Below are 24,838 nucleotides of genomic sequence, written 5' to 3' on the forward strand. Positions count from 1 at the left end.
CTCGTGCCCTCCCCACCACTGCTCTGCATCCGCCTAGCCCGTATCCACCTTCCTCCCTCTCTGCCTACTGCTTCCCGCTTCCTGCCAGCTGTTCTGGGGGGCATCGGAGCCAGGCAGCAGGGGGTGCTGCCACCATGATCCTCTCCCTTCGCCCTCAGGCAGGGAGATGTGGGGAAGTCTTGCTTAGGCAGGCAGGACATGTTTGCTGCCACCACAAACTTCCCTGGCAGCAGCTCAGACTTGGACCCACACAGCCCAGGTCACACTACCAATCACCGCCCACTTTCTTGGCAGCACGTGCAGTTGCTCAAAAGCTTTACAGACAGACACACACACAGACAGACTAAGCCTTTTTTTATATTATAATGTTGTTTCTTTAGTGTATGCCTGATTTGATCCATCAAGAGCCTGACTATATTCAATCAAGAGTATAAGAGTATCTGTCTTTCTCCACTTGGTCCAACAATAGAGACTTTAAAGCTCTTTTCATGTCAGACATGAAGAGAAGTTTTGTCAAATGGATATTGCAAAAATAAGGGGAAGAACCAGAACAAGTAGAATTCTCTGTATGTGAAATTTAAAAATCTGTATTAAACTCCACCTTTTCAAGGAAGAATTGAACATAGAATTGTTATGGAATCATTAGAATGGAAGGATCCATATAATCCAGCTCTGCATTGAGGTAGTATCAAGATAGTCATTTCCTTAACTGAATGACTGACCCATTTCATTTGCTTTTTGTTGACGCATCTGCTACAAGGTAGGGAACAGAAACCAGCTCACATAACGAGGCCTCTATTGAAGGAGACTCTATGAGGGTTTGTAAAACCAAGCTGAAACACTGCTGTTTCCCTTGGAACTCCTCTTGTGCCACAGTGCTGAAATAATTAGATTCCAGTATGAAGATGTAGAAGAAGGCTGATATGAAAAAAACCTTTGGTTAAATACCTTCCAGCATGTACGTGAGTAAAAAATTAGGTACTTGGAGCTTTGTCCTTTCTGGAGGTTGCCGGAAGAAATTAGAAGATGTTTCTGATACATAAGAGAAGTGAATTTAGGTTGAGGATACTGCTGTAAGTGAACAAATCTAATCAATCAAATGGAAGGATTAAAAAAATGGAGACTAGATTTTTAAAAAATGTTGAGCATCCAGACCACTTGTTACAGTAAAAAGAAGTTGTACATGCTTAAAAGGGAGGAACTTTGAAAATCAAGCCTAAATTTATAAAAGCTTCATTAATGAAGGAATTACTGATATAGTTTCTCTTAAAAGTTAGTTCCATAATTGCTAACACAAAGTCATGGTATGTTGTTTAATTGGTTCATTGAGGACTACATTGATGCAATTACTTTGGACTGTTTGGGGGGACAAGTTTGGCTTTGATCATACTTTCAATAGTAAGTTCAGGTAAGGTTTCTATATAAATAACAGCATGGGAGAAAATTTTATGCAAGGTGGCATAGACCCAAATAGATGAAGCATCAGGAAAAGAGAAAAAAATGTGCCTGAATCGAGGTAGAATTTTGGGAGAGTAAAAAGATCATGGGGAGCTTTTCCTCAGTAAGTTATAGTATATTTTCTGCTCTGAATTTTGCTTCTCTTACAGAGTAAATAAGTGGGTAGGGTAATGGGGAATTGGGCTCCAATGTCTGATTTAATTTATTTATAAATTACAAATTCACTGGCATAGGATAATAAAGGAAAAAGCTCTTGAAATTCTACATTTATGTTTAGAATAATGTAAATAATTTAAGGATAATGTCATTTCAAAGCCATTCATTATACACCCAGACATTTCAGTTGTTTGTACTCAGAAGAAATTCCAGTATGGTAAGGTGAGTAATGGACATAATCTTAAATCTGCATTGTAGTGATGTCATGCAATACCTAATTATGATTAAGGCAGTTTTACCATTTGTAGACTTGTATTACATTTTTTAAAAGACACATTAGCACTAAAACCCCCCTTTTTATCTCAAAAGAATGGCAAAAAGACTTACTGGAAGAATTTCCAGGCACTGGTTTATATCATTACAGCTGAATGGTCCAGTTACTTCAAGGTCTATCTCACTATATCAGGTTTACCATAGAGACCATACAGTCTGCGTGCCTTCAGAACACTAGCCCCTGTTCTCTCAAAGGAGTAATATGCATGGATGCTAGTGGCATTTTTTTTGGTTAGTAATTCTGCACATTATTTTTCCAGAAGGAATGAATTCAGGAGCAGGAGCAGGAGTAGGAGTAATGGCCTCAAACTGCAGCAGAGGAAATTTAGGTTGGAGATTCGGAGGAACCTTCTGACTATAAGGGTGGTCATGTGTTGGAACAGGCTACCAAGAGCTGTGGAATGTGCATCCCTGGAAACTTTCAAGAGCAGATGAGAGAGACTGCTCCTGCCTGCAGGGCTGATCCTGCCTGCAGCAGGGGGCTGCAATAGAGTACCTCATGAGGTCCCTTCCAGCCTGATTTTCCTATGATACCTTTGGCTACTTAAAGGTGAAACATAAACCTTATCATCAGCCTTCATCATGGAGAATCATAGATAGCAGTCTTCTGAATTTGAGGTGGCTGCTGGCCCATTTTGTGAGCAAACCACAGGGGTGGCAGCCGTTTTTGTGGGATTTAAGCAGATGGAAGGGAGCTGGGGTGTAAACGGTAGTCTTGGGTATCTATACACATACATTTGTCTACTCCAACATGCCAGAGATTAATCGAGTGAGCTGAGGCACCTGGAGCTGCATCGCATGCATTTGTATAAATGGCGAAATGCGCATTAGGGCAGAGAAAATGGCAGCGGTGCACTTTTAGTTTAAAAGTGGGCTGCTGCCACTTTCTCAGCCCTAATGGGCATTTTGCCATTTGTAAAAATGCATGTGCTGCAGTGCCTGGTGCTTTTAAAAGCACCTGGTGCCGTGGTGCAAGCATGTGTACAAATGCCCCTCATGCAGAGTTTAGATGATAGTTTGAATAGGGGTGATCCTGCCTCAGGCAGGGGTTGGACTAAGTGGCCTCTGGAAGTCCCTTCCAGCTCCCCCTCTCAGACAGTTAGGTATTTCACCACTTAGGTGAGGGCTCATATAGTGAAAGACTTAAGTTACATATTGTGATTTCAGGAAGTCTCCACCACAAAGTGCCAAATTGTAGGACAGGACTTTTTTTTTTTTAAATTAAGTTCTTTAACTTAAGCTTCCCAGGGTCATAGTGGAACATAAATACGAGTTTGTAGTAGTAATAAAGCCAACCAGAAACAGTTCCTGTCACACATTAGGTCAAAGAACGTGAGTTTTTTATTAGACCTAGTGAAAACCAAGACACAGACTAAGCATGGCCCTTTCCTGGGAGCCACAGGCTGTGGCTAGGGGCTACCTTGGCCATCTTCCTTCTTCACGTGGGACTGAGGGGCAGCGGAGGAGGCCACAGAGACTCCCGAGCGACCTCGCCCTCCCGGGGGGACAAGGGCTCGCGCGTTTCCCCCTCCTCCATGAGTCTGGTTTCCGCGCCCGCAGGTCCCAGGAGCCCCGCCGCGGGCCGGGCCCGGCGGCCCCTGCCTGTTGCTCCGGGCGGGAGCTGCGGGGAGGCGGGACAGTCGAAGCGAGGAGGAGGACGAGGACGAGGACGAGGAGGAGCAGTCGCGTCCCGTCCCGTCCCGTCCCGTCCCCCTCGGGCGGCACCTGTTGCAGCCGCGGGCGGGCGGCTGGGGCGGCCCGGCCCGTGCACCTGTTGGCAGCGCGGGAGGCCCCGGCCGGGTCCCCGCGGCGCTTGGCTCCTCCTTGTCCCTCCTCGCGTGATTTTTATCGCGTCCATTTTTGTGCGCGTCTAAATAAATAAATCAGTCAGTCCTCGCCCTCGCCCTCTCTCTCCCCCGCCCCTCCCCGCCCCGCCCAGCAGCGCGCGGCAGGCGGCGGCGGCTTGGGCCCGGCGGGAGGATGGGGAGCCCGCGGCCGTGACCCCCGCGCCGCCCACCCGCGCGCCATGCGATGGCTTAGGCGGATCGCGCCCCCCCCACGCGAGCAGCGGAGCGAGGCGGCCGCAGGCGGCTGGCGGCGGCGGGGAGGATGAGGCGGCTCCGGCTGGCGACGGCTGGGACCGGCGCTCGCCCGCACGGGTTTGCAGCCGCTCCGCGCCCGCGGGCGCCCCGGCCCCCGGCCGCCCTCGGCCGCCGCCTGCGCTGACCGCGCCCGCCCCGCGCCCCAGCCTCGCGCCGGCTCCGTCCCCGGGCAGCAGGCGGCGGCGCTGCCCAACATGTCGGCTCCGGCCGGGCCCCGGGGCGGCCCCGCTCCCCCGCCGCCTGACATGCCGGACCTGAGCCACCTCACGGAGGAGGAGCGGAAGATCATCCTGGCCGTCATGGACCGGCAGAAGAAGGAGGAGGAGAAGGAGCAGTCTGTGCTCAAGTAAGGCGCGGCGGGGCTGGCGGGGACGGCAGGCTGGAGGCGGCGGCGGGGCCCGGCGCCCAATATGGCGGCAGGGGCAGGGGCCCGGCGGGCCCGGGCGGAGACGCGCTGCCGGGGCCTAGGCTGGAGCCGTCTCCGGGCGGCTTCGCAGCGGCCGCCATCTTCCCCCGGCTCCGCGGCTGCCGCACCCCCCGGCCCGCTGCTCTCCCAGCCCGGCCCGGGTTCAGCACCAGGGAGCTGTCCGTGCCGCACCAGCCTGCCCGGGGCGGGGAATGAGGCGTCTTGGGGGTGTGAGGGGACCTCGGGGCACTGCCCCGTCCTGTCCTGTCCTGTCAGGAGTAAGAGTTAAACCAAGCGGGCTAATCCTGTCTCGGCCCCGTCCCTGCCCCGCACTTTTCCTCCCTCAGGATCCGGAGGGGGAAGTCACCTCCTGAGTCAGTAGCTGGGATGGATGGATGGATGGATGGATGGGAGCGTGTGTGTGTTTGTCGGGGGCTTTGTTTCCCTGCCAGCCTGGCCGCAGAAACGAACCACCAGTTCCTCAAGGGGGAAGGAGTCCTCTCCTGAAACCCTGGACAGTATCTGGCTGGTTCACACTGCTTTTGCTTGGTCAACGTTTCCAAGCGTGCTGCTGTGACTCCGGCACGAGACTTCCAGCTGCACATCTCAGGTTTCCACTTCATTGAAATAATCCAAAAGAATCCACCACATCAAGTCATTTGCAGTTATACACTTGATAACTATGCCAGTGATCACAGTTCATTTTGTTTGCTTTTCTGAATGTACATCGACATGAGAGTTTTTGTTTTTTGTTAAAAAACACCCACCCATTAGCAATGAATTAAAGTTCAGAATATTCAGCCTAGATATGGCTGTGAGAGCACTGTAGTAGCATTATACTGGCAACTCTGTTTTGGAGTTTATAATGCTTGATTTTTAAATTGTGTTTGCTGTAAGCATGTAAAAAATATAACCAATTATAGTGCACACTTCTTGTAGTAATGCTAAATTGTTGATGTCTGTTTTAACTGTGATTGTAATATGCAGGAGTAACGAGTTACCTAAAAGTTTAGACATAAGGTTGTTATAGGGGTAGAAGTTCATAAAATATCATTGATGTATAAGTCTTACAGGCAGGGGAATTTCCTAGCACATTAAGAAATGGAAGTGGAAGCAAACTTGTGTTAGATGGTTTAAGTTCAAAGGCTACAAATAAAAACAGGGATTCTAATACTTTTTAAAAGGTGTTTGCTCTGTTTATTATATGACAATGCTTTCAGCACAGAAAGAAGTTTACTAGAGAAAGAAATACATGGTATTGCAAAATAAAGAAAGATTGGTGGTGACAAGCCCTTCATTAGAACTTGGATATATATAAATCCTACATTTCATGGGATTTAGTTTCTCATTCTTTCATGCCTAGTCTCCTCTGGTTGCAACAAGATATACCATAATGTATTCTGGAAGGCATATGCTGCAGCAGCTTTTGAAAATATTGCTCCCAATGAGAAAGAAATGCCTTAATAGGAGTTCACAGGAACTTGAGAAGTGATACAGTGTCAGGTAAAGAAGTTTCCTATTGAAGTTAAAAGCACATTTCTCTGAATAAGAAATGGAAGGTTGTATCAGTCCATTTAATGGGAAATACATAGGAGAATAAAAACTATGCTGGAAACTTTGAACAGACACTTGGGGAGTTGTTGTGATAACATTCCTTCTGAGGAGTGGAAAGGGGTAAGGATAGATTTCCTGTAAACTTTGTGGAATTTATGAGGGTTAAACCTCAGTGTGAATGGTTAGCCCTTCAGTAGTGCTTTCCCCCTGTATTCTGTTTTGGTTCTTACACAGAATTTATATTATTATGGTATTTGAACACCTTTCCAAATATATTAGGTAACGTGATTATTACCGGTCAGGCAGATTTTTCTTTTTTCCTTTTCCTTTCTCTCCCTGGTAGAAAAGACACATGTGGATTATTAAAAATTATATTTATATGTTTGCCTTCTCTATGCGTGCTCTACTAGTTTTAAAGGAATATAGATAGAAGGTACAGAGTTGGAAACTGAAGCAGTTCATGTTGGCCAGGTCAGTGTGAACTACTGGGTTTATAAGGAGCAGATGACAGGTAAAGTGGCTGTTTACTAAATAGACTACCTCCTTCTAGTTAGCTCTGACTCCAAAGTGTACACAGCTGTAGTCATCCAGTGTTCCCATGGAGGAGCTTTCACAGTTTTGAAGGGGGAGGAAAGGTAGGATATTGCATGACTTTGAGTCTCTCTCAAAGTTTTGGGACTGCAAGTAACATGTTTTCTGTTTTTTTCCCCATCCTTCATTTAAGTAGTAGAAATGTTGATATGATTTAAGAGTTCCTGGAGTTGACTCATACATCTGATATTCTGTAATTGGCTCACACTGCTGTGTGTGTTATTTTGAATCAGTTAGAGGCCTAAATTTAAGATACCTTGCTTGTGCTGATTTGTTTGTGAACCTAAAAGTTATTCTAATATATATTGTTGTGATTTTTCAGTAATGAAGTCTGTCTTAGCCAAACATTACTGTCTTATCCATCAGACCAGTTTTTAAAATATAGAATGCTGCTTTTTTAAAAAAATGTTTCTTTCAAAAAATGTTGAGATTTAATAGGTTATTTGGATGAAAGAGAAGTGAAAGTAGTGTGGTAAGAGGGTATATTTATAATAAAGTTAATTAATTCAACTTTTGGAAAAGGGTCTTGAGCAGTATTTAGTATTAGTATACATAAAGCACATAATCTAGAGGAAGTTAATGCATTTTCATAGCTTTCTACTATATCATGTCAATTAAATTACAAAAATATCATTTTTTTAAACTTCTGTTGTTGGTATAGGGACTTTGTGTAAACTTTCATGGTGATGACTTACTTTACAATACATGTGTACTGTTTTACAAGGATAAGACTAGAAATGGAAACCTGTGACCAGATTTTTAGGTAATATAGCCTCTATGCGAGTGACTTTTATAGGTCAAGTCTTGTGGAATTCTTAGGACCCTTCAACTGCCACTGACTTTAGTGGAATTAATGGCAGTTGCCAGAGTTGTCCCAGACTTTAGAAAAAAATTAAAGTTTTTTTGAGTAAGTTGATCCTATACCTGTATTTGATTTGTTGTAGCAGAGCTCGTTTGAAGGGAGTGCTTTTTTGGGTAGTAGATTGGCAACTTTATTGTGTGACAGAGTTGGGAGTAGCTTATGTTATACAGATGTGCTTGCCTACTTGCAATTTCACTAGTGGTTGGTTGCTACCTTAGGTATTTTTATAGCTTTTTATAGCTATAAAATCAGTAAAAATCCTATTTTTTGTAAAACCAAGAGAAACAGCTAGAAACATGTATGTTTGAATTTTTCGGGGTTGTTTAATGATCTTATTTAGCTATGAAACTTCAGTTGACCTGCTACTCATTTGATGCAATGTGGGCTGTGACATGATTAAGGGATTGAAAGAGGAGATAGATTTGTATGGCACACTGGGCAAGTAATATCACTTTCACAGCCATGATTTTGGATGAAGTAAAGTGAGTGCCAAGGTGATCTAAGGAATTTTCAGTAGGAAAGATCAATGGCAGGAATAAAGACAAATAAACTGACTTTAGAGAAGTAGGGGGAAAATAGTTAGGATTTAATGTTAAGGGATAGGAATCAAATTACATGCAGGTTGCTAGCCAGAGAGTTTTAATCATTATCTGCTGATATTGAGCAAGTTACATAAACTCTGTATGAGCTACTCAGTAGTATAATTAAGGGGGGTGTGTGTGACTGTGATGAGCACAAAAACAGTAGCTGCTGCACTGTTGGCCGGTCTCTGGAAATACTACAGTGTAAAATATGACTGATATTTGTAAGTCTCACAAGAATATTGTGGAGATTGAGGCACAGCTAACCACTGCTTTTTGGAAAACACTAAGTGTGTGTAGAAATTGGATTTTGTTGGGTAAAGGTAGGGGGTGATGATTCTTTTTTATTTTTTTTCCCTCCAAAGTGTAAATGTGTGTATGGGGGAGAGTGGAGGGGCAAAGTCCCTATGACTCTATTGTTATCTCCTGAGTACACGGTGCAGGATGGAACAGATGGTTGTTATGCTTCTTTCTGTTTGCTTATGCTGTGAAACATATGCATATGGTAAAGATTACTCTAAGAGCAGTGGCTTTAAATACTGGAGTATAAGGGGTAGTAGAAGACATAATAGATTTTGAGGAAGGACACAAATCTCCTTTTTTTCCCCCTGTCTGGTCTTTGCATCTCAGAAAGGATATCATAGGATTAGAAAAGGTGCAGAGAAGGGCATTGATGACATGTTGGGGGTTATGGGGGGGCCATGTGCCCCCTGCTCTGATTTCTATGCCGATGGTGGGGTGCAGGCCTGGGGCTGCAGCCCAACTGGATCCAGCGTGCAGTAGCGGCAGTGCAGAGTTGTGTCCTGCTGCTGTGGCTGGGTGTGAAGTTGTGCCCCCCCCCTTGGTAGCACTTACATGTTGCCTATGCAGAAGAGCAACCAAGATGATCAGCAGGGATCCTTTTGTTTTTTTAAAAAATCCCAAATTCTCTGATTTAAACAAAAAATCCTGAAACCCTAAAATCCACATTTTTCTATGATTGAAATGAAATGCTACTATACATATAGGTATCAGTTAAACACAATGTTTTATTGATATTTACAAATTTAAAGCTATTTTGAACCCTACCAGTGCCTCAATCATGGTAATAAAATAAATAAAAAAAATCTATATATTTTGGTATTTGATTTTGGTTTTTTTTATCATGGAAGATCAAAGCTCCCCCTGCCTCCTTTGCTCACCAGTTTGTGGGTCCAGCTGCAGCTGATCTTTTGATATAAACGCCTGAGATCACTGTTAAGGTTTTGCATTAGAGAGCAAAAATGCTATGATGTTAAGGGTTATATACCTCTCTTGACACCTTTTGGAGACTTTGGAAGAAAAAGCTTCGTAGAGCATTGGAGTGCCTCATCCCCAGTGTCGCAGGCGATATGAATGGGTGAAGAAACATGTGATCTCTTCACTTTATCATCTAGTTTCCATGATATTGGGATCTGGGGGCAGATTCAGTGCACCCTGCAAGCAAACACGCTGCCAGTCCACACAGCAGTTGTGGGTTAGGATGCTAGGAAAGTAGTGGCAGGGGTGCTCAGGGCTGGGGCTGGTGTGCAAGACTTGCAGGATATCAGATGTGAGCTGTGTGTGTGTGTTTGGGGGGAGGAAACTCATGTGTGTGTGTTTCTGGGGTCTGTGTGTGAGGCAGAGGCCCTGAGAGATGTGTGTAGTGGGGAGGGCAGGGGGAGTGGGATGGGGGCAGGGGGCCCTGAGGAAGTGTATATGGGGCTTGGGGTGGGGGGACAGGGCCCCCTTGAGAGGAGGCAGAGGCCCCTGAGGGTGGGGACATGGGGGGCCCTGAGTGAGGTGTGGGGGCTGGGACTCCTGAGGGAAGAGTAGGGGGAAGAGCAGGGGCCCCAGGGGGACACAGCTGGGTTCTGGACATCTATTTTATGGGATAGCGGCTGTGTTTGGGGGCCTGAGGGTGCTCCTGATCTGCCAGCAATCAGCTAACTGGAAGTACATTCAGGCTCAAGCTGTGATGTGCTCGCAGTTGGCTGATCCTCAAGCCCCCAAGCGCTCCCACTGCCAATCATTAGCTCATCATTGGCCATCTCCAGGGACCACAAAGTAAGTGACTCAAACAGGCTCATGGTTCCCATGGAGCAACTGATAATCAGCTGGTTGTCAGGCAGCTTACCAGTACAGGGGGAGCCCAGGGGCTGTGGGGGGCCAAGGCTGTTCAGCCCCTTGTGTGGGGGGGCAGGATGGGGTAGGGCTTGGGCTTGTGCCTGCTGGCCACTGCCACCTGTGCCAGGGGCTTGGGCAGGGGACTGCTGAGTAGTTGAGCCTTGGGCATTAAAACCTGGCCCCAACCCTGGCCTTCAGTGTGGTGATCGCCTGGTGCTACAGCACCCAGGGTGCAGTAGGGCTGGGTCCCAGTGTGGGGATGCTGCCTGGGTTCTCCCATGCTGGCTTGAGAGTGCCTGTGGACCCCTCCCTTTTCCTCCAGCCCCCACCCACACACTCCTGCTCTGCCATGCTTTGCTCTACTCTGCCCCTGTGAGCTCTGCTGGGTCTCTCCAAAGGCACCCCCTCCCCCCCAACCCTGGTAGTGTTGCATGCACCTCCCTGATCTGCCCCCACCTACCCTGCTGGCTTGCCTCACAGCTCACGCGCCTCAGCCCTGGCAGCATGACCTGCACCCAACCCACAGGACACCCCACCCCACCAAGCCTTGCTGGTGCCCCTCATTCCCCACTTGCAACCCCCTGGCCCATCCAGCCTTGCTGGAGGGGGCCTCCAGCTCTGCCCTCCTACCCCACAAGCCCTACTTACCCAAGGCTGCAAGAGGGAAACTAATCCTGAGCCAACCCTGGCTAACTCTAAGTCTCAGACTTTGCCCCTGCCCCCTGTCTCTCCCTGTACCCCTTGGGACATGGCTTAGGGTTTCCTCCCCAATTTGCAAGCAGGTCTTGCAGGCTGGAACTCTGCCAGCCTGCAGAGAACTGCTTGCAAAAGAGGAAACCCATAGTTTTCCACTTCAAAGGGGAAAATCTGCAACCTTTTCCCTTTTAAAGGAGATTTTCTATGTCTTCCCACAGAAATGGAAAATCCAGATTCCCGATGATCAGGAATTTGGAGCAGCTGCCATACCTGGAGAGATTTCAGTTTGGAAAGGAGAAAGCTGATGGGGGGATATGATGGAGATCTGTAAGATTATGAAGGCTGTGGACAAAGTGAACTGGAAACTGTTATTCACGAAGTCCCAGAATATTAGACCTGGAGGGGCAGCCACTAGAATTAGCAGAAGACAGATTTACAACAAGTGAAAATACTTCTTCACACAGTATGCAATTAATTTGTGGAACTCGGTACCATAAGAAATTATAGAGGCACAGGAGTACAGCTAGGTTCAAAAAGGGACTAGGCAAATTTATGGATGATAGATCCATTAATAGATCTTGATCCAATGGAGCGTAGTCAAAATTGTAGCCTTTGGCATCTCTAAACCAAAGATAGTGGATACTAGGGAAGGTAATGAAGAGGTACTAGATCACTCCAGATCAGTAATTTTCAACCAGGTGCCACAGCAACCCAGAGTGCCTTGAGATCCTTTTAAGGATGTTACAGGGTGCCATGCAGTTTTAGCACTGTTAGGCATGTAAACCTGATTTAAAAGAGAAACCCAGTGATTTCTAATAGGAATCCTTATTATTAAAGACATTCTGACCTGTTGTGGTGTTTTTCAGTTCTTTGGACCAGAAGAATTACGCTATTATTTTTCTGTAGACAAAAAATGGACTGAAAACTAAGAGCTGATTATTCTCTGAGAGATACCTTGAGTCTGGGGCGGACCCAGGAGTTGCCTAAGCAGGGTGCAGCAGCCACCTGTGCTGTAGGGGTAGCTGTCACCTGTATCCAGCTTCCTCCCTCTCACCTACTGGTGTGGACAGACTATGCCATGGGAGCCTCTGAGAACTTTTAAAAAGTCCTCAATCATTGTAAGAATAATTTCCCAGTTCCCTTCTGTGCTCAAAGGAACATACTCTCTCCTCCCCCAGCCCTGCCTGCCACTGTTGCTTTTCTTGTGGTCTGGGGGGTGGTGAAGGAAGCTTCAAGGCCACTCCTGCCCACCACATCCAGGCTGCAGTGGGACTGGGTTCAGCTGGGGACAGCAGCAGCAGTGCCAATTACCTGGTAGGGGCTCTCCCCTCCTTGCACCTGTTCCTAAGGAACTTGCTGCCCGTTACTGCTATCACTGTTCTTGGCTGGGCCCAGCCCCCACACAGCCCAGCTGGAGCAGACAGGAGTGGCTTTGAAGCTTCCCTCACCTTTGGGACCATGGGGCAGGCAGAGGAGGGGACATGCCTTTGAACACGGAAGTGAAGGTAGGGGGGATTGTTATGTGCTTTGGGGACATCAAAAAAGTCCCCAGAGTTTCCCATGGTCTGGTACTGCTTGAAAGGGGGTTCCACAGAGCCACTACACACCTTCTTGGTCTGCCCTTATATGAGTCTATCGAGGGGTGTCTTGAGTGTAAAAAGTTTGGAACCACACTTCTAGATGTATCCTGTAATACTCTCCTTTTACACGGTCCAATATTTCTACAATCAGAAACAGGATATTTGGCTAGGTAGACCATTGGTGTGACCCAGTACGGCACTTCTTATGTTCTTAGCTTATGTTCTTTTCTCTTTTCTAGGGGTATAAATATTGTGTAGGAGGGTACAGGAAAGGACACTACCTCAGGCTGCCAGTTGCTTGAGGAGTGTCTAACTGCCAAAGGACTCCTTTTATGTAAAAATGATCACAGATGTGCATGCTAACTCCCACAACAGGACAACAGTCCTATAGGGCATGACTTGCCCTCTTGTTCCCCTCTCCACAATAGAGTGGCTCCCTCAAAATTTTGCCCTACTTCTATGAAAACCCATATATGCCGTTGGTCTTCCCAAAGAACTGTTCTTTTTTTTTTTTCCACTTGTTGGTGCCTCATTGTCTTTTCCTCCTATTTTCCTGGCCTTGCTTATTTTCCCCTTCATTTTAACAATTTTTAATGTCTCCCTTGCCTCTCCAATCTCTCCCTTTACTCTTTAGTGCTCTTCTTAAGTATTTAGATGTTTTCATACTGTAGAAGATGTTTGCCTGGATGTTACAGTTAGCCAAGTTTGCTCAGCTAGAAGATCCTGTATTTGTTTGTTCAGTAAAGTATCTAGCATGCTTTTGGGTATTGTATAGAAAAGCATAGTAGTAGTACTTTCCTGGCAATTAAGCAGAATGTGTTTGGAAATGAAGTAGACTAAAATTAATGCTGCTTATTACAGATCTACTGATGTAACTGTTTAATAGATGGTGGAATACCAGAGAAATTCTAGAGGACCTAAAAAGTATGAATGTTGTGCCAGTTTTTAGAAAGGGTAAGCAGCATAAATGAGTAGCAGTAGGTAGTTTATTTGCCAAGTTCTGGACAAAATAATGGAAAAGCTGCTCTGGGTTTCAATTAATAAGGAATGAAAGGATAAACCTAATGAATTTCAGCCAATATAGTTTTACAAAAAATAAGTCTTGTCAACCAAATTTTATTTGAAATAAAAAAAGCATTTGATTTCATTCTTAATAGAGCCAAAATGTTTAGTTATACTTCTACAAGCCAGGAATGCAGGCCACACCTGCATACCAGGGAATTTATATCTTGGAAAGCAGTGACTCTGAAAAGGATTTAGGGGTCACTGTAGACAAGCAGTTAAGCACAAGCTCCTGGTTTGATGCTATGTTAAAAAGGGGTTATATGATTGATCCCTGGCTCATGGGAGTAGAGAGCAGAAATAGGAAGCAGTTTTTATTTCTGCATTGGTGTTTCTGATTCTGTCAGATTGTATCCTGTTATAGTGTGTGTGCATAAAAAAGAATATTGTAACATCAAAGAGGCTATAGAAAGAATCCACAAAATGATGCAAGAGTAAGATAAAATGCTTTCTAGTAAGAGACCTAAAGATTTCAATCTGATTTTTTTATCAAAATTAAGACTTATGGATAATTACAATGTTAAAGGGCCACCATAAGAAGAAACCACTGCATTTAAAGGCATTTTATCATAGTGAAGAAAGGCATAGCATGAACCAATGGCTAAAAGATGAAGCCAGACAGATTCATATGAGAAATGACGTTGAGAGGATTAATCATTGGAGCAAAGTATCAAAGGAAATAGTAGATTCTCTATCTCTTGATAGCTCTAAATTGAGAGAGGATGCCTTGCTGGAAGATATTTTTTATTTAAATGCAAATCATGTTTTAATCAAACCTATGCTATTTGAGTCAGTAAATTCAATGGCATGAGATGTACAGGACATCAGGCTAAATGATCTGATGATCAAGCCTGGCTTCAAACAGTGTACTGTGAGTCCCTGAGTTAAATCATTTTAAAGCAAGGGAAAACTGAAAGATTGAACTAAAGCCTAGTGACAATACATATTGTCAATTCTCACTTATACAGAACAAATAGGTAATTACAAAATTGTCAGACTTCTGATTTGATTTAAAATATGTATTTTTCCTGAAAACAATTTTTAATTTATTTACAGTGAGTTTTTTTCTTTCCATAATGAGAGGAAAAAAACTAATAAAATGGCTTTAACTTTGAAATTTAAGCCAATGGGCCTACTCATGTGAATGTATTAATGTGCATAAGCACTTTTAAAGCAGACATGAGAATTCCCTTAGGAGTTTTTTCAAGCTGAATGCTGTATCTTCCACCTCCCTTCCATCCCCACTGTGCCTGAGCCAAGTCACAAAGGAATGAAGGTTCCTTAATACATTAGCTGGCTTACCTTTTCAGGAAGGATTTTTTTGTCTTTCTCTCCCTCCCTCTTGTCCAACAGCTGCTGTGATGGCAGGTGGTAGGAAAATGGGGAAAAAAAAGAGAAGAAAATAGAACACAAGCAATAAGCAGTTATTTCGGATATGATCTTTTCTCTCTGTGTCTGTGTGGAGAGCTTTCAACCTAGATTACTCCTCATGAGTGGCTTCTCCTTTGGAGAGGGTACAACCACCCTCAACACATTAAATTAAAATTATTACAAGAATAATTTAATCTTAGTATTTTTTCAAACTTTATCAACTCCATGAGTAGCATACACTGTTAAAGTCTTGGTGAATTATCAGATTGATAATATGCTGTGGCTTCTTACTATTGCTGTTTGCTTTAAGGTGGAACAAGCTGAGCAGACTAAACTGAAAATGGTGAAAAATTTAAAACAAGGCAGGAGTGTGTAAAAATGTTAACATAAAAATGTAGGAGATTAGGAGAACACGTACACACTATATTATAGTGGGTTTTGGCTGGGTTTTTTCCTATTGTCACTGAAGTGGAAGCCACACCTTTTTTTCTGGTTTTTTAAAATTTTTTTTTGACTGGGCTCAAATAGATGCTACTGTCATGTTTTACTGGTTCAGGAATAATCTTAGTAGCATCTACAGTTTATGAACATACAGTCTGCCAACAGATGCACAACAGAGTTGTAATCCTTTAGTTTTATATTGCTTTTGACATCTTAGGAGAAATTTATAGAATGTTTTTAAACTTTGAGTGTTAACTTTTTTATTCAGTTTGTTCTGATATATCCCGTTAATTCCAGCAGAATTTAGTAAGAATTGAAGTTCTGCTTCAGAGGAATCCAAGCACATTTTCTATATAAACATTCAAAAACATTTTCTGTCTGCATGATTTCAACTATTAATATAGCCTCAACATTTAGAGAGTTCAGGAAAAGATTTTACACTTAGAATTAATATCACACGTTTTCCTTTCTTTTAACTATCCTTGGACACGTGGCTCTTGTCTTCCTGAGAAGTTGCTTAAGTACTGCCAGGTAAATGATTCAGTAGTAATTAACATGATTATTTTTACACTCATCCTTTTTTTATATAGTATTTTGTTTTATTAATAAATCGGATGACCTGGCTCTATTTGTACAGAAAATATTTGACTAGTCATACAACACAGTATTTCGGGTGTTTATTATATTAAGGCTTTCGTTTAGATACAACATACCTATAAATACACGTATGAAAAGAAGATAGTGTCATCTTAAGCATTTGTGGGACAACAAAGATTTTGACTTTAATTGGAAACATGGTATTGGCTACTTCTAATTGTTCCGTAAAACAGTTATTTATGGTTTATTTTGAAAAATCAGTTTTACTAGAAGTTTTGTTTTCTTTTGTCTGTACCAAAGTGGCACGTTGAACAAGGGAAGCCATCCTGATCTTTAAGATGACAATCTTTTTGGTGACTTGTTTTTTGACCAAATGACTCCTTGATTAACAGCATACCATTTATAAGTATATTTATAATACATAGTGGGTATGTCTACACGTTCATTAATGTGCTGTATTTACTATGCATTTATTTTAGTACTTCCTTAATGAAGTACTAACTGAATATGCAGTAACTATATTTATTATGCAGTAATGCTGGTGCACATTTTTTTGGTGATTTTTACTACGCAGTAGCCTAAAAACACTGCACAGTAGGTTATTAGCATGGTTTTTATGACACACTACGGAACAATTTTATTAGGCTACTGTGCAGGAAGTGTCTCACGTAGATGTGCCCACTTAAACTCACATCAGATATTCTATGCAAGGCAAAAGCTAATGGTTAGTTACATCTTTCAAGTGAATTAGGAAAAAACCCAATACTAAAGCAAAGCAAAATAGAAATTATAAGCTGCATTTCAGAATCAGTGAAACATATATGATAATAATGCATAGAGTTTTAGGCCTAGGGTAGTATTGCCTCTGACACATCTCGTATCTGTCACTGATTGACTGAAAGTAGGTTTCCTACTGTTTCTTTAATTCATTTGAGCAGTCTATTTAATAGATTTTGATTCCTTCATCAAACTATGAGCTGTTATAGCCTCTGAATACTGTGAAGATGAAAATAATTGTATCTCCTAAATTCAGTAAGGGCACCTTGGGCATGTCCAGACGGGCCCGCACATGCTTCTTGCAGCATTTCAAATTCCTTTGAGATGCTGCAAGAGGCACATGCAGGAATGAGGAAGTGTTTCCCGCTTTGCAAATTTGCAGCGCAGAGGCAAAATTAGACCCTGGGATATCCAGGGGTCAAAAAAACCCATAGAGGAAAAAAAGCAGGGCAGGGTATGGTCCTCCACAGAGATGCTCTGGCTGCCAGACGGTCTCTATAGTTGGCTCTTGCCCTGGTGCTGAAGCACATTGCCTGCCCTGCACGGGCTCCAGTGCTGGTAAGTAAGGGGTTGAGGGGGCTGGAGGAAGAGGGAGGGGACCATGGGGGGGACCCCACTTGGCCCCATACCCCACCTGTCCTACCCTCATCCCTGCCCTGCCTGGCCCCATCCCCTGCCTGCCCCACCCAGCCCCATGCCCCCTGAGCCCCCCTGACCCCCCTATCACTGCCCCCCAATCCCCCCATCACTGTCCCCCACCACCCCAGCATCCTGGCAAGGAACCCCCCCCAAAAAAACCTCCCCCTTGGCACTCATCTCAGTTCCAGCTTTTGTCTGGGTCACTGGGCCCCCCTTCCCCCCCCCCACACAGTGTGGGGCCAGGTGACAGCCTCAGTGGCCCCAGCCTGGGCCCTGCTGCCTCATCCTGCCTGGGGGGGCGCTCTTCCAGGAGGCCTCAGAGCCCCCAGAGCCCCTGCTTCTGTGATTAGAGGCTTTTCCCCCTTTTTTTAAAAGTGCCGGAGGCTGGGGAGGGGGGGTAGCCATCGTGGGGCTGGAGGTGCAAGCAGGTGATGGGGTCAGGCAGGGCAGCCTTTGTGGGGTTGGGGGAGCCGGCAGGGGCTAGGGCTGGTTGGGGCAGCCATGGGGGAGCTGCAGGAGCTGGTAGGGGATGGGGCCAGGCAGGGCAGCAGTCCAGGGGGCTGGGGGAGTAAGTGGAGGTGGACCCAGCTGGAGGTGGCTGACCTCCTGGCCAATTGGGGCCAGGAGGACATGCTTTGACAGTTCAAAGCAGGCCACCACACCTGGAACATCTTCCAGGCAAGCTGCCGATATGGCTGGGCAGGGGGCACACATTGCAGTAGTGCCACACAAAGGCCAACTCTGCAGCCACAGCCCAATGGCAGCTGGCCCAGAGGGGCAGATTCCTCTACTGCCTGTGTAGTCTCCATCTAGGTCTGGCAGGTGCACAGGTACACAGCAGGTCACAGCCAGACTGCTGCAGTGGGTAAAGGGTGCAGGGAACTCTCAGGGCTGCTTCAGCAGTCCAGCTGGCATAAGGGGTAGTGTCCCCAGGTACCAGTTGGCTGGATCCCAGAAGCTCCTGAGAGCGAGTAGCCCTGAGCTACTTGCCACGGCAGCTTTTTGTACTAGTGAGGCCAGGACAGGGCAGCTTTTTGTACTGCGGGGGACAGATCTGGGAGGAGCCGGGCAGGGTTATTTTGCCCCAAGTGGCACAATTTGCCCCACACCAAAGTGTATGTCTGGGCATGTGCACTGAGGCAAAAAGCCCTGGCTCAAATTTGCACTACTTCTTTTTGAGCTGCTGCAAGCGCATGTGCGGACGCGCTCCTTGGGTGCATCCAAACAAGCACGCACCTGCACTTTGAGGTACCACAAAAAGCATGTGGCATGCATGAAAGGGTTCTCCACATTGCATATTTGCAGCATGTAGGCAGAATTAAATATGGGGAACTCCCAGTATCTAAAAAACAAATGCAGCAAAAAAAAAAAAAAATAGGCCTGCAATGTGCCATGCCTGGCTGGCTGGAGCCATGTTCTGGCTGCTGGCCAGGTTCTGCACGCCTGGATTGCTGCTGCTGCAGCCTTGGAAGGCCCCCCTGGGCCTCAGGTAAGACTGCTGAGGCCACCCCAGCCCAGCCCCAGCCTCCTGTACCCAACCCGAGGCAATCTGCTACATGCCAAAGTGAGTGTGCAGGGGTGTGCCCAGGGACAAGTAGCTGCAGCACAAATGTGCTGCTGCTGTTTGTCCCTGGGGAAATGCATGTTCCTGCTCATAGGGATGTGCCCCTTCAGAATTGTAATATTACACTGATTTTAGATTGGATATTAATTTTAATAACATTTTCCATTGATATGATACCCCTTCATACCATCTGGAGCTAGAAATCAGGACTGAAGAACCTTTATACCATTACTTAGTTTTTATTCAGAGAAGAACTATTCATTACTTAATACAGTAAGAAAATAGCAAAATTTGTTTTTACCACCCAAATCCTTAGGCCTGAAGAGTGAACGCACTGGCATGGGCCTTTTGCTACATCCCTCTAATTACCTGGGTGGCAAGGAAGATAAACTAAATCTGAGCAAAGGTCACTCGAGTGATTACTTTCCAAATTGGCCTTTATTCCTCTGGTTCCTCAGATTTCTTCAGAATTCTCTTTGCGGACCCTGATCTCCTGTGATTTTTCTAAGATGTTGTTCATCAGGGCATTTTTCACTTGCCCAGATTTTCAGCATCCGAGACTCACTCCCCGGAATCTGAACAATTTTGCTTTCTAAACCCTTTTTGTTCTTGGCACCTAGTATATTATTTTCTCAAATTCAGTCAATCTTCAGTGAATTTGGCTTATAAACTCTGGAATATGTGATAGATATGATTATGCTTCTTTGCTAAAGAAAACTTGGAATGGCTTATGGATGGCTATGGTGTGCCCTTCTAAGGAGACCTTCTAAGTCATGAAATGGATATTTTACACTATAGGACAGAACATCATGGTGAAGCTGGCTACGTCTCTAGATTAAATGTTAGATATACAGGAGACAGATTTCTTTTAGATTCTGCCTCCACCAGTAAAAGTAAGGAAACAATTTACGGTTGAGCTTGACATAAATTTTCAGTAACCAGGAAGCTCAAATTAAGGTGGTCCTTTTTCTCCTTAGCTTACATATTGGCCTGTTTATCATAACAATATGAGTTAGAGCCTTCAGTTTAGGCTTTTAATTTCTTGCTTTTGTAAGGTACCTATTGTCTTAACACTACATTAAAATAGTGAATGTTACTGAATTGATTCCAGTATCTGTACTCTGTGCTCAGTGCTTTTATACTATTGAAGTCTAAAAGAAAAAAACCCTCTGATATCTGCGTTCTTGTGTGGCAGGAAAATTGAATGTATTTTTGCTTAATCAAGCCCAACCACAGTTTTTTTTTCCTTTGACTTATGTTCATTAATATTGTTAGTCATTTTGATTATGATTCTTTTTGTTCTATGCAACCAACTGCTGCACAATAAGTGATAGCATGTAGCAGCTAGAAAAAGTGCATCCCTGTCATGTTCAGAAGCTTGAGAGTTACATTTTACAGAGTATTGATATGTCTTGTATGAAGGTAAAATAGTTAATGAAAATCCTTATTTTTTGTAGTGAACTATAGCTACAAAGAGTATAAGCTATTTAAGAATAAGAGTTCAGTTTTATTGTAACAAGAATGAAGCTTGCTTGGTTTTGCTTTTGAAAAAAAAAATTCTGCTTTTTGCAATGTTTCATTAATTGAAAAAATATGTGAAGGGGCTTTGATGATTTTTCACATGATACGAACAACAGGTTCACACAGCTAAATATAACAGGATAGGAGCTTTTCTCTCGCCATTCATTTCTATATATCTGGCACCAGAAGAGCATGGTGAGAAAAACTAGAACTCTGTTACTTATTACCTTGAATATATAGGTACTTGAGCTTATTGATTATAAATATATATTAGCTAATGTAGCCAGAGTTAATGGCTTTAAAATAAAAGAAACCCTGGAGTCATGGAGTTGTTTCTTTGTAATTTATATCTTTTTATCAGTTTGTATCTTTCAGGGTCAAAGAAACATGGATTTTTTTTTTTAAACCTTCATTCTGGCTTTCTTGACTGAGAGTTTTAGAGAATGTTCCCCAGGCATTGAGCAACAGTGTGGAATTTCAAGATAGTGTGCAAGGACTGTGTTTAGCATGTTTTAACATTATTGATCCAGTGGGAACAAGAAGGCATCTTCTCTTTCCAGATTATTCTGGTTTAGAATGATGAAAATGTGCGTTTATAGTGTTACCTAGCTTACAGGTGACAGGGTAGGTTGGCTACTGATAAGTCTAACATTTTATTTAGTTGAATAAACAGTTTTCTCAGCATCTCCTGGTTAACCACAACAGCTTAACATAGATTCTTACCTGTACTGCTTGGATAGACTCATGGGCAAAATACAGACATTCAAAAAGCCCAAGGCTGAATTGATTCAATCTTTTCAGGTTAGGCAAGCTGCACTGATGGAACTGATAAGCAATTGAACTGACATTCACTTTTGATTCCAGAAATGCAGCCACATACCTGCAGTGGCTCAGGCCAGAAGTGAGGGGGCACTAGAACACACATCCCTGTTCAATTGAAGCAGATGGCTTAGGCAAGGCTAGTTTAGCCAGCCTGCGAGGGGGAGTTTTTGGGGGAGGTGCAAAGCATCCTGGGATGCTGGGGGACAGTGAGTTGATTTGAATCCGAAGGGGATCTGCGACAGAAGTTCAATGAACCAATTTAACCCAAATCTGTTAAGCCTGATACTACATCCATCCAGGTTTATCTTAAACCAGTCTATGTGTACCAAACTTCTGTTCTGTTATGGGTATAGACCAATTTCTGATCACTTATGTCAGTAAAAGTGTAATGTCTGCACCTGGCCCTGTTGTGATATGGAGCTGAACTGGTTTCTAATCACTTGTACCTGTTTGTGTCATTTCTGTCCATAGCCATGACTGAGGAAGAGATTGGCATGCGGACTGTTAGAAGGTCATCTTGGCTTTGTTGAGTTTTCCAACTTTTCCTGCAGTCTATACCCTATATTCATACATAGTTCATTTTAAAAAACACTCTTTATTGGTTTATTTAAATTTCTGTTTCCTTGAGGCTTTTGGAACCAGACTGAACCAATCTTTCTATGGATTTGGAAGGTGTCTTTAGATGTGATTTTTGCATCCTTGTTAAAATTACAGTTTCAGAAGGGAGGAATTTTTTCTTGTCTCTTTCCTTCACCATTTTGTAATACTGCTTGCCACCATCCTGTTTTCTTTTCACCTTTTCAGTGACAAGATTGCTTTGGCTTTACAGCTTATGTAAGAAACTTAACATATTACACCAAAATTACATCTAAAACATTTGGTTGTATTATTTTTTTACTAACATTTTCAAATAACAGTTAAGACATATACTATATTTGGTTGATCTATTTTAAGGCTTTCTAGTACAATGTCTCCTTTCAGGCCTTTTGCTGTGTTTAATTTGATCTCACTGCTGGTTTAGCTGTACATGTTAATTGTTCTCTTTGCTTTGCTGACCAGGCTTGTACTATATACAAAACTTCACTCTGAAAGTCACTCTGAAACAGGTTTGGGGGCATTTGCTTTAGCCACATTTCTGCAGCTTAGACTAAGCCCATTGAACCTGGCCAAGACTAGCAACAATAGACAGGCCTGTGCAGGTGGTTACACCTGAATGGAATAAATAGTGTACAGATGTATACTGATATTCCATTGTTAGTATATATTTTGCCCAGTCTAGATTTTGTTAAGGTAACATGGCAGCATTTGGGTCTTCAGTTTGTGTTGTGCTGTTTACGAATATATATGTTATCCATTGTAGATTATTGTTGCATGTTCGTATGGTTTTGTCAAAAATATGTTGCTTAATTATCTGAAAAATGTTGCAATCACAGACACTATGTTTTATATGGAAGAGATCTTAAATTTGCGTAGGAGTTTGCCAGAGATTTACGTATTATTAAATAATAAGGCACTTCCTGTTGAGGAACATTTCTTTACTCTGTTCAAAAGGCTAATTGTAGTTATTAAAATAACACATTTTTGCATTGTTATGTATAAATAAATTTACTTTAATTAATTAGGCTTTGATTCGGCAAACACTTATGCCTATGCAAGTAAATAATCCTTTTTTATCTTAGTGAGTCTACTTATATGTGAGTTAACTTATATTTTATTCTTATAAAACTAAGTCTAAGATGGAGTTGGCAACCTCTGGCACGCATGTGGGAGCACGGCATGTGAGGCCATTTTGCTTGTGACGCTACAGCTGGCCTGGACTGTGGGCAGCTGCCACCAGCCATGGAGCCCGGGCTGCTCACTGCAGGTAATAGGGGGGCTGCAAACCCTGCAGCAAGCAGCTCAGGCTCCAAGGCAGGCAGCAGCTGCCCTGAGCCTGGTCTGGATGTGGCAGGCAGCTGGGGGGCTGCAACTGGTGCGCTGGGTAGCCCTGGCCTGGCTGTGTGGTGGTGGCAGCTGCACATGCACCTAGATTCATAGATTTTAAGGCCAGAAGGGACCTTGGAAGATTATCAGGTCCAGCCATCTGCACCAAGCAGGAAAGATGACTGGAGGTCAGGTGACCCCAGCAAGGTGACTATCCAATCTCTTCTTGAAGATTTCCAGGGTAGATGATTGCACCACCTCTGGTGGGAGCTTCTTCCACAGTCTGGACACCCTGACTGTGAGGAAGTTTTTCCTAATGTTGAGCCTGAATCGATCATCCAGGAGTTTGTGGCCATTACTCCTGGTTTTCCTCTTGGGTGTCCTGGTGAGCAGTTGCTCATCAAGCCCTTGATGTACTCCCCTAGTATAGTGGTGAGCTGCTACCAGGTCCCCTCTCAGCCTTCTTTTCCTAAGGCTGAAGAGTCCCAGATCCCTCAGCCTTTCTTTGTATGGCTTGCTGTATAAGACTCTGATCATACAGGTGGCCCTTCTTTGGACTCTCTCAAGCTTCTCCACATCCTTGTTAATGTGTGGTGCCCAAAACTGGATGCAGTACTCCAGCTGTGGTCTTACCAGTGCCGACTACAGAGGAAGAATCACCTCCCTGGCTTTGCTGGAGATGCATCGATTAATGCATGCCAGAGTATTTGCCTTACTGGCTACAGCATTGTACTGCTGACTCCTATTTGCTCATTGCTGGTGGTGGCTGCATGTGGGCCTCTGAGCAGACAGCAGGAAAAGGACTGCGGCTGCACTACCACAACAAGGACTGGCCCCTTTGCAGCTCCCCTGCCATCTGCATCTGGCATGCCAACATCTTCCAGATTGAGGTTGCATGGTTTTTGGCACTCTGCCCCAAAATGTTGTTGACCCCTGGTCTAAGATCTACAGCCACAAATGGATTTGGACTGGTGACACATGGGACCTGGTAGTTTTTAGGCATCTGGCTCTGGTTTTGGAATTAACAAGCCTTAATTAAGCACCTATCGGTAGCTTCCCTATGCACTGAATGGGGAGAATTAGATATCTGAGAATGGGATGCACAATAGGTGAGGGCTGTTTGCTCCAGCCAGTAGAAAATGGTAGAGTGGGGTATGTCTGAAATCTGTCTTCTGTCCCAGGCTTCGGTGTCTGTGAAACTGGAATTCAGAGACTGAAACTCCCTGCTAGCCTAAGACAGCCCTGCTTGCCAGGGTGGAGGCAGGGTTGGGAAGGGACAAGTTTCTGTTCTTTCTGTTGAACCTGTGCCACTGTATAGTTAAGAGTGCAGGATTCATGGCATGATAGAGAGAGATGGGAGCATGGTTCTGTAACCTAGAAATAGAAAGTCCTCTGCAAAGATATAGTTCTAGATTCTGGTCTCTCTTCCAGAGATTGCTTATGCATTTTGCATTGAAGGGCATATTAACACAGCTTAAGGCTGTGCATGTTCTGTGCATGCTGGTTTCTGAATGAGAAGTAATGCACCTGTGCTAGTGAAAGACTTTGTTGATTTCAATATGTTTTGATGAGAGACAAAATTTGTTGATGTAGGCATATTGCCAACATGAATACAGCCCTGTTGGTCCAGTTCTGAAGATACACCATACCTGCTCCAGGCATGCTATCTCAGGACAGT

The 24,838-nt window shown here is 44.2% G+C and overlaps 1 protein-coding gene across 2 annotated transcripts in view; it reads left to right on the forward strand.

The window, feature by feature from the left end:
* Positions 1-3,835: 3,835 nt before the first annotated feature.
* RIMS2 (regulating synaptic membrane exocytosis 2) overlaps positions 3,836-24,838 on the forward strand; it is an 899,878-nt gene continuing 878,875 nt past the window's right edge. For both annotated transcript variants that reach the window (XM_090040478.1, XM_090040481.1), the window contains exon 1: positions 3,836-4,395. In XM_090040478.1, coding sequence (XP_089896604.1) covers positions 4,244-4,395 — 152 coding nt within the window. In that variant the 5' untranslated portion in view covers positions 3,836-4,243. The remainder of the gene's footprint in view (positions 4,396-24,838) is intronic.

The sequence above is a fragment of the Crocodylus siamensis genome, chromosome 3 (genome assembly GCF_052110815.1).
Source record: "Crocodylus siamensis isolate JL-2025a chromosome 3, ASM5211081v1, whole genome shotgun sequence".
Taxonomy (NCBI): Eukaryota; Metazoa; Chordata; order Crocodylia; family Crocodylidae; genus Crocodylus; species Crocodylus siamensis.